Here is a 14,268-nt window from a genome sequence, read left to right as displayed (position 1 = left end):
GAAAAAATATAAAAATTATTGTATATTTCTAAACGAATCGAACAAGAATCACATTTAATTCTTAAAACTTTAAACTAAAAATCAAATTACATAATATAAATATTATTGTTAATTATTTATTAAGAATAATTTAAAATTAAAAAAAAAAAACATTTTTTTTTCTATCATTAAATTATTTTATATATTGTTCTAGAAATCTAGAATCTATATTATATAAAGTTTTAGGCAAGTTTAGAAAATACTTAATCAAAAAAAAAATTAGCTTAAAAAATTTTGTTATACTAAATTATATTATAAATTTATATATAGTTAAATCGATTTTTACTTATTTTATATTCTTTTGCTTGTTCTATTCATTTAGAAAATTAATTGTATACATAAAAAATTAAAATATAGAAATTAAGAAAATAAACAAAAGAAAAGAAAAAAACTATAAATGAACATTGAATCTTGTTACTACTAAAGGAAATTTATTAAAAAAAAGCAAAAAAAAAAAAAATGCAAAATGAAAAAAAAAATATGTTAGTACTAAAAATTAAATATTAAAATAGTAATGAAAAAAAAAATCATATCAAATAAAAAATTTTCAACATGTTTTTCATTTTATTTTATTTTTATTTTCCCTTATCTATAGGTATATTTACTGTGTAATATTTGATCTTTACCACAAATTCTTAAAAATTCGGAAATTGTGTATCTTCTGAAAGTGCTGGAATTGTAACGCCACCTGTATCGTCATGTTGTATAGAATCAATACTTTCAAGTGGTAGAAAACAATCCGATGACAACTGTTCAAAATGAATATTAATTGAATAATTTATTAATAATAAATCCTTAATGAAAAAAATATCAATAATAAAATATTTTATAATATAAAGATATTACATAAATTTTACCTCAATATTATTTATTGATTTCTCCTGATTATAGAATTTTTGTGGATTTTTAAATATACCAGTTACATCAGCTGAGTCTAAAAATAAAATTATCAAAAAAAAAACATAAAATAGATTAAATATTTCAAAACAAAATTGTAAATCTTGTAAATTACCTTCATTAACAACTAATCCTTTTTTATGATCTTTTTTATGTGCCTCTAATTTTTCTTCAGTAATTGTTACATAATTACATTGATCACATGCAATTTTTTTATATTCTTCCGGATGATAATATTTTAAATGACTCTTATAGGTTTTTGTTTGAATTGATGAATAATTACACAATTTACATTTATATGGTTTAATTTGTTTATGCCTTAATTCATGTTTATATATAACACTAGGATCACGAGCTTTAAAATCACAATATTTACATTGAAGTTTCTCATCAGTATGTTGTCGCTGATGAATCTAATATAATAATGTAAATATAAATACAATTTTTAAAAGACAAAATAAATTATAAATTAAGGTGAGTAAATAAAATATACAACTTACCAACCAAGTTGATTTTCTAGCTAATTTTAAACCACAAACTCTACATATAAATGGTTTTATTTTATTATGTACAGCTTTTATGTGCTTCGATAAAGTTTTTCCATTTACAAACACCCTGTTACAAATTTCACAAACTTTTTGAGAATAATATTTTTTATTATTGATTAATTTTTTCGGTTTTGAATTTCTTTTACGATTTGATGATTCAAGGACTTTATTAGTCCACTTTTTATGAATTTTCATATGTTTCCAAACTTTTACTAAAAAAAAAAGAAAAAAAAAATCAAATAAAAATTTCGCATTGAAATATTTCATATTGAATTTTACCACATGTCATAGCTTTAAAGGAACATATCGGACATGATAATAAATCGACATCAATCTCATGATCTGACCACATATGATTACTGCAATTTCTCCAAGTTTTAGTTTCTTGTCCGCAATCAAAACATTTAAAATCAGTCAATTTATTTGGGTCATCTGTTGTATGGCAACGAAAATGTGTTTCTTGTTTTTCTTCAGAATCAAAACTAAAACTACATCCTTTTAGAGGGCACCTATGAAAATCAATATAAATTTATGTTTTAATATAGAAAAAGAATTACCAACTTAAATGTACAGCTTTTTTTTAATATTGTTTTAAAATCCTTAAAACCCACTACGGGCACTAAATCTTCTGGATTTGGTTTTTTAACCTTTAATTTTTCTAAACATCTTCTTTTTATATCCTTGCGAACACGACACCCATGGTCTTTAATCATATGTTCTCTTAAATTTCCTAAAGAGCTATGATGAGACCGGAGACATAAACTACAAACATATAATATAATATTTTCATATGATTCTAATTTCACTTCGTTTTTTCCTGGAACTTCACTTGGTAAACTTTCATTTTCCATTTTTTTAAAAAGACTTCGTCTTATCTTTTTTATTTATTTATTCATTAAAACCACTGAAACAATGAAATTTAATTGTTTACCAAACAAAAGCAGCTGAATGTTTACATTAATTGAGAGCTGTGACTTGTGACAGCGATTGCGAGCAATTTTTTTAAAACCCGTTTACATAGGGAAAGTTTACAAGTTGCCGCAAAGAAGAGTAGGAAAAGTAGGAATAATACTTTGCTCTTTATCTTTTCTTTAAAAAACATTTGAAATACTAGCAATATATAAAATCTAATTAAATAAATAAAAAATACAATTTTTTAATTAAAATTTAAAAATATTTATTTGTTCAATTATTAATTTCTTTAATTTTTTTATTTTCTTATGACAATTATTAATTTCTTTTCATCCAGCAAGCAACAATAAATTTATGAGCCAAAAGTCAAAATGACAATAATTTTGCGTTAAAATAATAGCTTGCAAACAAAATTTGTAATATACTTATGACCAACATCATTAAATGTGTATTCACTCATTTGTAGAGTTATACTGACATGTTCTTTCAGTCCAATCGTGTTTTCATCTTCCTTTAATCGAAGCGAACGCAATTACCTAAAAAGGAAAAGTATTTTTATTATTTGTACTTTTACGTTTTTAAAAAATTTATTATTTATGTCAATATATTTCTTCATTTTTTTGCAAGGATTATAAGCAACGGTTTTAACATTTTGTTAAAATTTAGTTATGCTTAATACAAGTACAGCTTCACATTAAGCTTTAAAAGATAAATTTTAAAGATGATTTTGAGATTTGTAAAAAATTTTGTAATTCACGAGTTCTTGTACCTAAAAAAATTAAAAAAAAAAAACTTTTCAAAGTATGAACCTGGTTTAACAATAAATAAACACAAACACAAACCACTTTTTGCCTTATTTAAATGTCAATGGGAAAGTCAGTTGTATGAAGTAGTACGTCAAAAAAATTTCGCGTTAATTTTGACGTTGTAAATTTTTTTTTTTGTTCAGTCTACTTTTCATAAATAGGCTCTACAAAAATTTTAGTAAACTTGTCGCCTAAATTGCTTTTCTCTTTATTCCCATTAATTTTAATTCGGATAATAATTTAGTATAAAATTAAATAAATTTATAATGATTAAATTATTCTCATTAAAACAACAAAAAAAGGATGATCAAAATCCTAAAACTGGTCCACAAAAAAAGGCCTCAGCTGCTCAATTAAGAATACAAAAAGGTTGGTTAAAGCATAATTTTTAAAATATTTCTAACTTTACAAATTTCTGCAATTTTCAGTTTTAAGGAACTGTTTTTAGTGTATTATATATTATTTTTATATTTTTGTATGAAAAAAAAACTTATTAGTATGAAAGATTTTTTCTTTCCAATATTAGAGTGGGATGAGTAAGGAAAAAAAAATTTTGTAACCCATTAAGTTATTATAGTTTACTATAGTGTAATAAGAAGTATGAATAATTTGAAGGACGCAATAATTTTTGACATGTTTTTTTTCAGATATTAATGAATTAAATTTACCTAAAACGTGCACAACAGATTTTCCAGATCCAGATGATCTTCTAAATTTCAAATTAGTTATTTGTCCTGATGAAGGATTTTATAAAGGCGGAAAATTTGTATTTAATTTTCGTGTTGGGCCAAATTATCCGCATGAACCACCTAAAGTAAAATGTGAAACTCAAGTTTATCATCCAAATATTGATTTGGAAGGAAATGTTTGTTTAAATATTTTACGTGAAGATTGGAAACCTGTATTAACAATAAATTCTATTGTATATGGATTACAGTATTTATTCTTGGTAAAAATAATAATATTCAAATATTTCATATGTATACCTATATTTATTTCTTTAATTTTCTATTAATATAAATTTTTTAGGAACCAAATCCAGAAGATCCATTGAATAAAGAAGCAGCTGATGTTTTGCAGACAAATCGAAGATTATTTGAGCATAATGTTGCTAAAGCGATGAGAGGAAATTATATCGGCGAAACATATTTTGAATATTGTCTTAAGTGATATATAAAATCTAAATTTACTCTTAGGTACTGTGTCTACTTAATTATATTAACAACATTGGGTGGACGAATTTACATAAATTTAATTTACAACTAAAGATGAAAAATTAAAAGAAAAAAGAATTTACCTATTTAAGAACGAAGTAAAAACAATTTTGAAAGTGTAACATCCAAAACCAAGAAAGAAGGCAAGTTAAAACAAAAATTTTAACTAAAAATAATTTAAATTTTAAATACAAGAAAAGAATTTAAAATTATAGAGAAAAAAAAACAGTTAAAGTACATTAAAATTACAAAAAAAATTATATATATTTAATAAAAATAACTTTCTTATTAATAAAAAAAAACAAAATATTAAAAAAAAATACCATTCTTTCATAAAAACAAATTATTTTGTGATAAGGACCCATTTTGAATTTTACATAAAATAATTAAAAAAATATACATATATATATATATATATATATATATATATATATATATATATGTGTGTGTATATATATATATAAATAAATACATATATATATATATATAATATTTAAAATAATCCCTAGTAGAAAATTTATATATATATATACCCGCTGCATACTTTAAAACAAATTCGTATATTGCACTTTTTATTATTTATTAAGCTGTTAAATAGCGATTTTTGAATTAGATATTTCTTTACTTATAATAATATATAAACTTTCTTTAAAAAAAATTAAGATTTAATTAATTATATCTGTTGAAAAAAAAATATCCTAATTAATTTAATTTAAATAAATTAAATAGAAAAAATAAAAACTTATTACATTTTTTCATAAGATTTAGCATACGTTATAATAATTAGATCTTAGAATATTAAACGTAAAACTCTTGATTAGGCGTAATTTGTTTTTCAAAATAATAGAATATCAGTTTTTTTTTTATCAGTTCAGTTTTTTAATTATAAATATTAAAGATTAAAATAGTTCCCTTCTGTTTTTAATTGATTATATAGCTACAAATCGTAAAAAATAATAATTTAATCCCAATTTTCAAATTAAATTCTATAAAAAATTTGTCCAAATGTGCAGCGAATTTAATTTTATTTTCATTTTATATTTAAATATATATGTACGAAAATATATATTTTATTTCCTTAATTTTTCTAATTTTAATTTTTTCTTTTTTTTTTTCGTTAATAAATTCGTACTAAGATTCTAGATTTAAAAGTAAAATTACATGAAAAAATCATAATAATTAAATTAATTTAAATCTAGTATTATAAATATTTGTGTATTTCTGATTTATTAATTACGTATTTAAATAATATTAATAGTTAAAACAAAAAAATTTATTAATAAATAATATTGTCAAAGAAAAGGAATTAAATAGAAAATAGAAAAGTCGAAAGGAAAATAAAATGAATGCAGAAGAAATGAAATTAAAATTAAATTAAAGAAAAAAAGGAAAAATACCTAGAATTAATTAGGTTAAATAAAATAATAATTAAAATTATAAGTTTTTTTTTCTTTAACAACAATTTTACTCTTATGTAAAGTAAAAGTAATATTGAAAAAAAAAAATTGTAAAATAAAATAATTAAAAATATTTTTGGTTAATTTTTTTTTATTGATTACTTTTAATAATATAGTTAATACATGACTAATATATATACATATATATATATAATGTGTACATATATACGAATTTATTTATTAATTCTAAAGAAAAAAAAACAAAAACTTAGGTTATTTTTGCGTTCTTTGCGCTTTTGGTTAGCAAAAATAGTTGCACAAAATCTTGCAAATTAATTTTATAAAGTATAATTTTTCCTAAAATTGACTTTGAAATTGAAATTTGAATTAAAAATTTTTTACATGATTTCAAGATAAGAAAAAAAAAGTGTTGACAAGTGCAAAAACAATTTTTCTTTTTTGCCTAAAACCAGCTCCAAAAAGTTTAAGAAAAAACGGATTTTTGATAATTATTATTTGGTTTATTTTTATTCTTTGTAATTCACCCCTATTTTGTTTGATAGGTTTATCATTTGAAAGGATGGAATATTATTCAAAATATTGAAATTTTCGGAATAAAATATTACATTTGAAAATTGATTTTTTATTCTGAAATTGAAAATGGCAAATTTTTTCGAGTAATCTCGTTAAGTGATGCGTACAAGAGAATATGGGTGAATATTTTAATATTATATTTTTATTTCATTAAGTTTTATAAGAAGACATTTTATTTTAGCATCTACATTTTAAATAAATTATTAAAAGAACTTATATTTTATTAACCCTTTTTCAAAGTAAAGGGAAAAAACTTTATACAATATATATTAAAAAATAATTACAGTCTGAATCAGTCGCTTTCCAAAATTTTAATTTGTGGGCACAATAAACAGTAGCTTAAGTAAGGCATAAGACAAAATTGATCTTCCTTCACTTTAATTGGTGTACTGATAACAAAAAAGAAAAGAAAGGTAACCAAAATTTTCAAGATAACAATATTTAAAAGATTAAAATTGTTTTTTAATCAAAACGTTTTCACTACAGGTACCAATATTATAGGTACAAAATTTTAAATTTTGCTACTCTTTAGTGTTGCCACAGCCATAATAAAGTCGGAAATTGAAATTTAAATAAATTTAGTGTATTTATTTGAAAATATGGAATATATATGTAAAAATTTGAGTTTTAAAAACTAAAAAAAAAAATAACCCCCATTTAATCTACTGCTACACGTACTTCAAAGGATTCAAATTTTTTATAATTTTTGTATAATTATATTTTTTTTTTTTTTTGTTTATTAAATAGAACTTTATTTAATATGCGAAATTTATACAGATCTCAATTTATATTATATTCTAACCATAGTATAATACATACATATATATGTATAAATATGTATTTTATATTTAATAATTTCTTTTTTAAATATATTTTGTATAAATTTCGGTTAATATATTTTATTATTATTATAAAAAAACGTTTAAGTTAACTTTTAAATTTTAAAAACAAAGTTTGAAGAAAAATTTAACTTTATATATAGGAAATATATATATATGAAAAAATCTTAATCAAAGCTTTTAAAAACAATTTTGTCTTAAAAAAAAAAAATAAAGTGAAAAAATGATGAAAGATACCATTACTTACAAACTATAAAATATTATATATTTAGTAATTATAAATATAAATATATTTATAATTATATATATAATCATAAGAAATAAAAATAACGAAAATTTTGATGTAAACAAAAGTAAATTTTAGTTTCTCAAAAAATTTTTATTTAATTTGAGCTTCTATCTAGAGACGATTTTCGATAATTTAGGCATGTATTGAATCTATCATACGTGATTTATACTAAGACCTAAGCTAAAACTGAATTATCGAAAATCCCCATATTTGTGGTTGTCATTTTCTTTTGAATAAACGTAGTTAAAGCAATACGCTTCTCATTAATAATTTAAAAGTTCGTTATATACATATATGCATATATTAAGAATTACGGTTAATAAAATATAGAAAAATTTTGGGTGCATCCAACCCCTACATCCAAATATTTTGAATATTTCTTTTTTAAATTTTCTTCTGCGTTAGCATATAAAATAGTAATCATGTTTTTTTAAATAATTTCACTACTATTTTATATTTACTAACATTGCCCAGACTTTTCTCAATATAAAGGAAAGATAAAATATATTTTAAAAAGATGTTTCATATATGATTTAATTGATATTTTATTTAAATTAGAAAAATAATTCTTACTACAACACTTTATTCAAATATTTCTTTTATTACATACTTAATATACTGCTTTTTAATTTAAAGATTAATACTTTGTTTTCTCATTCTTATATTTCTCAATAAACAAAGATCAGAAACTGCTGAAACTCTACCGGGTGTTGCACGTAAATCATATAATCTAAAAATAAAACAAAAAACATAGTTTAATTAAAATTTCATGTATATGTATGAAAATTTTGTATTATAAATATTACCTACAAATTAATCCAACTCTAATTTCATCTGTTGCCATTACTTTTAATAAATTCTGTATTAAATTATTTGGCAATAATTTTAAAATTGGTTTTACCCTATCTTTACCACATTCAACTAATAATGTTATAAATTGAAAAACAAAATATATTCTTGGTGATAGTTCATTACTTGTTACAAAATTAGCAAACATTTTAAATAATGCTTGTAAACTAATTTGTAATGATTCTTTTAATATAACATTTTGATTATCTCTATTAGTCATATTACTTATGTTACTACTATTACTATTACTAAAATGTTCAGCTATAAAATCATTGGAGCATGAATCATCAGCATTTAATTTACGTGATTTCACTGAACCAAAATTTTCATTATCAATATCCATTTCATCATTACGTTGACGTTTTTTAGTTGTTGATAAAATAGGTGTTTCCAAACATGATATTATACAATATACACATAATCGAGCTAATACAGATGATTGTGGTTCACTGAAAATATAATTGGAAAAAAAGAACATAAAATTCCATTTGCTAAAATTAAATTTTTTTAACATTTACACTTGTTTATCCACTAGAAATGTTGGCACAACCGATTGTAATAAAGCGGTAGTTGTTCCTTCAATATCTAAATGCATAATTGCAAATACCATATCCATTGTCTTATACATTTCCTAGAAAAATATATAACTTTCATTATAAAATTTTGATAAAACAATAAAACTTGAGTATACCCTAGTATATTTGCATTTTAAAATTTCTTCAACTAAACGATTAACTAACCAAGTTGGACCACAAGTATTTAATAAACTTTCTAAAATTTGTCCCAATTTTATTGGTAACCAACCAGCTTCCATAAAACCTTTCCACACCTCTCGAAATTGTTCTTCTAATGGTGGATGCGAAACAATTTGCTGTGACATTGAATTACGTATTTTGGAATTTGTGGTAGGTTGAACATCATTTAACATTTTACGAATAATATTATTTGTTAAACTAAAACGTTCTTTAATGTGTTCTTGATGCGGTGTAGGCATATCTTCCGCACTAGGTGTTGATATCAATAAATGAATCATATTGTGCGGTTTTAAAAATTCATCTTCTTTAACGGTTTGCATATAAGCACATAGATATGATGCAGCACAAACTGAATATGAAAATGGTCTTATTTTAATATATTCTAAAATTCTTTTAACATCTGTTGTCGATAATGTTTCATTTTCCCATGCAACTAATACTTGATATAAAACACCAGGAATATTCATACAAATTTCATGCCAAGATGCATTACTATATTTCGTAAGAGTAAAATAAAAAAATTTAATAAGAATACAATGTAAAAAAAAATTATTTACAAACCAATTTTTAAGCTGTCCATCTGGTTTTTTTAGTGTTAATAATAATTCATCCACAATGGTTTCATCACAAAGTGCTACCATATTTTTAGGATATTTCATTCGATTATGTTCCACCATACACTCTTTAACCCATCTAGCAAAAAATGAGTCGGCATTATCCGATAAAACAATCTAAAATATAAATAAAAATTAAAAAAAAATTACATTTTAATAATATAAAAATCTCGAATTATTACATCAGAACCATAATTTTGGACAATATATGTCAGCATTAGAAATGATACATCAAATAGAATAGAATGGGTTAATGCCGATTTATCGGTTTCATTCGGTATATATTTACAATGTTCGTTGCATTTTATTAAACGTGATATGAATGTTTTCAGAAGTCCTTCAACAGTTGCAACTTGCAGAATTAAATCAAAAGTATTGCCTGAAATTAAATATGTGGGTATAAATAAATTTTTATACTTTTTCTATATCTTTTGTCAAAAACTTGTCAATTACAAAATTTTTATAGAATTTTTAACTTGTCAATTCAAAATTTTATTAAAAAAAAATGACGAATGAATTTATAACAGAAATAATAGGAAATTTTGGAATATTTCACTTGCAATCATTATTCATTTTATGTTTGGCTAAAATACCACAAAATTGGGCAATGATAATGATTATTTTTGTTACCCCGAAGCTTGAAGAATCTGAGTATAGCTGTTCAGAAACAAAAAATTTCAGTAAAACAACTAAATGCTTCTTAGAAACTGGAGAAGCATGCGAAGAATTCTCTTTTAACAGAACTAAAAAATTTTCAACTATGACTGAAGAATTTCAATTAGTGTGCTCTAAAGAAATTTTCATTGCAATATCTCAACTTACACATTTAATTGGGGTCCTTTTTGGTTTTTTCATTGGATCAAATGTTTGGCATTTGTAAAGAATTTTTTCAAATAATTTGTTTTCTATTTAATTAATTAATAATTGTATACAATATAAATAGGGTTAGTCCGAGAACACTTATAATTGATGGAACTTGGTTGTTTGTCATAAGTGCCTTATTAACGGGCAATGTATTCAATTTAACTCAACATCTAATTTTCAGAGGTTTATTAGGTTTTACTAGCGCTCTCATATCTGCGTCCAGCCACATAATTTGTAATTATTATTTATATATATATAATTAATGAATGAAATACATAATTATTATCATATTTATAGGTGCAGAAATAATCAATAAAAAACAACGACTTGCTACTTTAGTAGTACTTGAAGGATTACGACCAATTGGCGATATAATATTAGCTAATTTTTCTGTTTATTTTGATACGTGGAATGAACTTTATAATTTCATTGGATTGTCTGTAATTATTATTTTTCTTTTAAAATCTTTTATACCTGAAGCACCGGGATGGCTTTTAAAAAAAGGTAGAATAAATGACGTTCATAATTTTATAATTAATGCTGCAAATTTGAACGAACGTAATAATTTTATACCAATAAATTTAAATAAAAAACTGGAAGAACTTTCTACGCAACAAATTCAACTCCTTACAGTTTCATATAAAGATTTATGGAAATATAAAAATCAATATCTGAATATAATTTTGGCACATATAACATGTTCATGTTTTTTACTTTGCTATATTGGATTTACTCTTAGTATTCGATCTGTAGGGTCACCTAAATTCAATTTATCAGTAATATATATATGTATGTAATAATTTATTAAAAAGTTTCCTTTATCTAAACATAATCTATTTTTTAGCTGTAACAGAACTAATCGGTTGTGTAATAGCTCTGTACGTATCAAAAAAATATGATCGAGAGGAAAAATGGGCTATTTTAGCGATAGCAAATATTTGCGGTGGATTTATATGCGCTTTTCCTCTTTTAATACCAATGCAATGTAAGTAAAAATATGACAAAAAATATATTAAAAAAAATTTTATTTTTAATTACAGTAGACGAATTTAAGCATTACTTTGCTTGGATTCTGGTAATTGGGATACCGAAGTTATGTGTAAGTTTTGGTCAATGTCTAATGATAGCAAGTTTAACTGATTTTGCAAAATCAAATCAAAATCGACACTTCGTTTTTTCTTGTATAATTTTCTCAAGATTAGTTGCTTGTTCATGTCCATTTATTTTTTATATACTAAAATCAGATTTAAAATATTGTATGATAACATTTGGTGCTATAGAATTCATAGGTGGAACAATTATATTTTTTCTACGTATTCCATTTGAAAATCACAACGATTCTGGAACACAAAATCTCTTAAGAACTTTAGGAAGTTCTTATGTAAAAAATTTAAATTTTTTTTACTACATTTTCTTTAAATTGCTCTTTTTTTTAACATATAATTAGTACACCTTACAAAGGAAAACTTCAACTACGGGCTTAAAGACCGGTGAGCAAAATTAATAATTTTAAGGCTGTCAAAGAATAACAAAGAATAAAAAAGAAGTAAAAACAAAGTTGCAAAAATTACCTATTGCAATGAAATATGAAATCTTATTCCATTTCACGTACATACCTTATATTGTCTTCTTGCAAAATTAAAATAAATATCTTCCTAATTAAAAGAAAAAAGGATTTTAACTTACCAATTAATATTTGACACAAAACCTGTTGCAACGATTCTTGTATTTGTGCTTTGTTATAATCAATTTTTAATGTTTTAAGTATACCAGAGAGTGGAACTTCAGCACACGTGATAAATTTTATTACAGACTGAACCTGCACATTTATCGACAAAGGAGATATTGGTTCCCTTCAAATAAAATAAAGATTATTTTAAAATCAAAAAGTCATATTTTTAGTTACCTTTTGCCTGCAAATATCTTAACATGCTCTTCATTCACAATCCGTTGCTTAACCCATTCTTTTAATAAAAATTCAACAAAATTTTTTTCACATTTTGCATCGATATAATCAAACATGAATGAATCGTCAAGTATCATATCTAACGCTTCAATAACATCGGGAATATGATCATAATTTGAAGTATAATTCACTTGAAATAAACATCATTATAAAAGTACACTCTTTTTCTAAAATTTTTATTTAACTTACTTTCTTTTTTTGCGTAAATCTGTTTTATTATATGAGGCATTTTCATAAATGTAATTGCACTCCACATAACATCATGCGTTACATCCGGTGTATTTAAAGAAATGAAGCCAGATCTCATTATTTCATAAAACAATCTTGAACATGTAAACCCTTTTAAACGTTGTACCATAAGCATTTGAGACACATACAAATTAGTATCGCTCGTAGGATTAACAATTAAAGCGACAGCAAACATTGGTTGAACGCAAAATGTTATTGTTTCAGTGGTTTTTGAATTTAGTTTTTTCATATCAAGCTGTTCAACATCAAGATTTGCCAATTGATTAATATAAATTTCTATTTGTTTGTTAGATTGCGTAAATTTGGAATTTTTCAGTAGCATATTTATTTCTAGGCTCTTGTTCATAATTTCCTGATACAAATCTAATTCTTCTTGTTTTCCAATATACAAAATACCAATAAGAAAATCATTTTTTATTATTTTATCAATGACTTCAATTGTTTTATTAAACACGTTTTGTTCTTCTACAAATACAAATGTTAGAGAATATAGTTATTGAAAGTAAAGAATAATGGTTAAAATAGGTACCTGCTTGTAGTTCTTTATTCGAATCATTTACTTTCAACACTGCTGCTAAAATTTTGATTAACCAAAGCACAAGAGAAACTACAGCAGCCGGTAATACATTTTCTTCAGGCTTTCCTCTTTAAAAAAAAATTCGAAATTTGTTTATGTCAAATAAATAATAAATTACCTGCATGTTACTCCATCCATTATAGAGTTTAGTAAATCCAATAAAGCTGTTAAACAATATACTTTATCGAAATCTTCAAACTTCGATATTCGTTTCAAGACAGCAGCATGAGAAATCAAATGTGCGCAAAGTGAATGTTTCAAATACGAAATCGCGAGCTAAAAAAATGTTTCATGTCATTGAATTCATTTTAAATTATGTTTAAAAATTTACCAAATTCGCATTGGATCCTATTACAGCCTGCTGAAGTATACAGTCAGCTAAATTGTATACATCTCCACTTACTCCTCTAGGTAATACCTTTAAAACAATTATATTAAATATTCATATAATACTATGTATACAAGCACATTACTGAATGGAAAATCAAAAATGCTTACTGTTTTGATATTAATTCCCCACTTCGCATCACTCCACCTTTCTCTCCAAGCTTTTAAGAGCATTAGATTCAATAGACCGGCTCGGCTTGTTGTTTTTGTATCCTTCATCTTTTTTAATAGTTTCAAATTCAAAAAAAATTCAATATTTTAGAGATCGTACACCAAATTTTAATAATAATTGTTGATACAAGCTTGATGACATTTAGAATACGTCACTTTCGATTTGCTGTCAAAGCCAATTTCAGAATGCTAAAAGTGTTGCCATCTGCTACAAAACATAGTTAATTTGCCAAATAAAAAATAAAATTAATCAATTTAAGTTTATTATAATACATTTATTATAATCATTTTTAATCATCAT

The 14,268-nt window shown here is 23.3% G+C and overlaps 3 protein-coding genes across 3 annotated transcripts; 1 reads left to right on the top strand and 2 right to left on the bottom strand.

Moving 5' to 3' along the window:
• Positions 1-633: 633 nt before the first annotated feature.
• LOC129606906 (zinc finger protein 708) lies at positions 634-2,433 on the bottom strand. The gene is made up of 6 exons (XM_055517535.1): positions 2,046-2,433; positions 1,764-1,993; positions 1,437-1,696; positions 1,052-1,349; positions 897-973; positions 634-788 (listed from the first exon to the last, which is right to left on the bottom strand). The coding sequence occupies exons 1-6, from the start codon at positions 2,333-2,335 to the stop codon at positions 675-677; spliced, it is 1,269 nt and encodes a 422-aa protein (XP_055373510.1). The 5' UTR covers positions 2,336-2,433; the 3' UTR covers positions 634-674.
• Positions 2,434-3,312: 879 nt separating this feature from the next.
• On the top strand, positions 3,313-4,723 carry LOC129606861 (NEDD8-conjugating enzyme Ubc12). Its single transcript, XM_055517467.1, has 3 exons — positions 3,313-3,571; positions 3,850-4,151; positions 4,232-4,723. Exons 1-3 carry the CDS (start codon positions 3,469-3,471, stop codon positions 4,370-4,372), a joined length of 546 nt encoding a protein of 181 aa, XP_055373442.1. The 5' UTR covers positions 3,313-3,468; the 3' UTR covers positions 4,373-4,723.
• Positions 4,724-8,073: 3,350 nt separating this feature from the next.
• On the bottom strand, positions 8,074-14,059 carry LOC129606803 (mediator of RNA polymerase II transcription subunit 24). The gene is made up of 12 exons (XM_055517367.1): positions 13,908-14,059; positions 13,741-13,827; positions 13,528-13,685; positions 13,362-13,477; positions 12,773-13,297; positions 12,524-12,713; positions 12,304-12,470; positions 9,936-10,132; positions 9,076-9,870; positions 8,903-9,015; positions 8,342-8,833; positions 8,074-8,265 (listed from the first exon to the last, which is right to left on the bottom strand). Exons 1-12 carry the CDS (start codon positions 14,013-14,015, stop codon positions 8,166-8,168), a joined length of 3,048 nt encoding a protein of 1,015 aa, XP_055373342.1. The 5' UTR covers positions 14,016-14,059; the 3' UTR covers positions 8,074-8,165.
• Between the last annotated feature and the right edge of the window lie 209 nt (positions 14,060-14,268).

Source organism: Condylostylus longicornis, unplaced genomic scaffold (genome assembly GCF_029603195.1).
Source record: "Condylostylus longicornis isolate FDR11 unplaced genomic scaffold, ASM2960319v2 ptg000022l, whole genome shotgun sequence".
NCBI classification, from domain to species: domain Eukaryota; kingdom Metazoa; phylum Arthropoda; class Insecta; order Diptera; family Dolichopodidae; genus Condylostylus; species Condylostylus longicornis.
The sequence above is the reverse complement of the archived record's forward strand: the minus strand, read 5'-3'. Positions and strand labels throughout refer to the sequence as shown.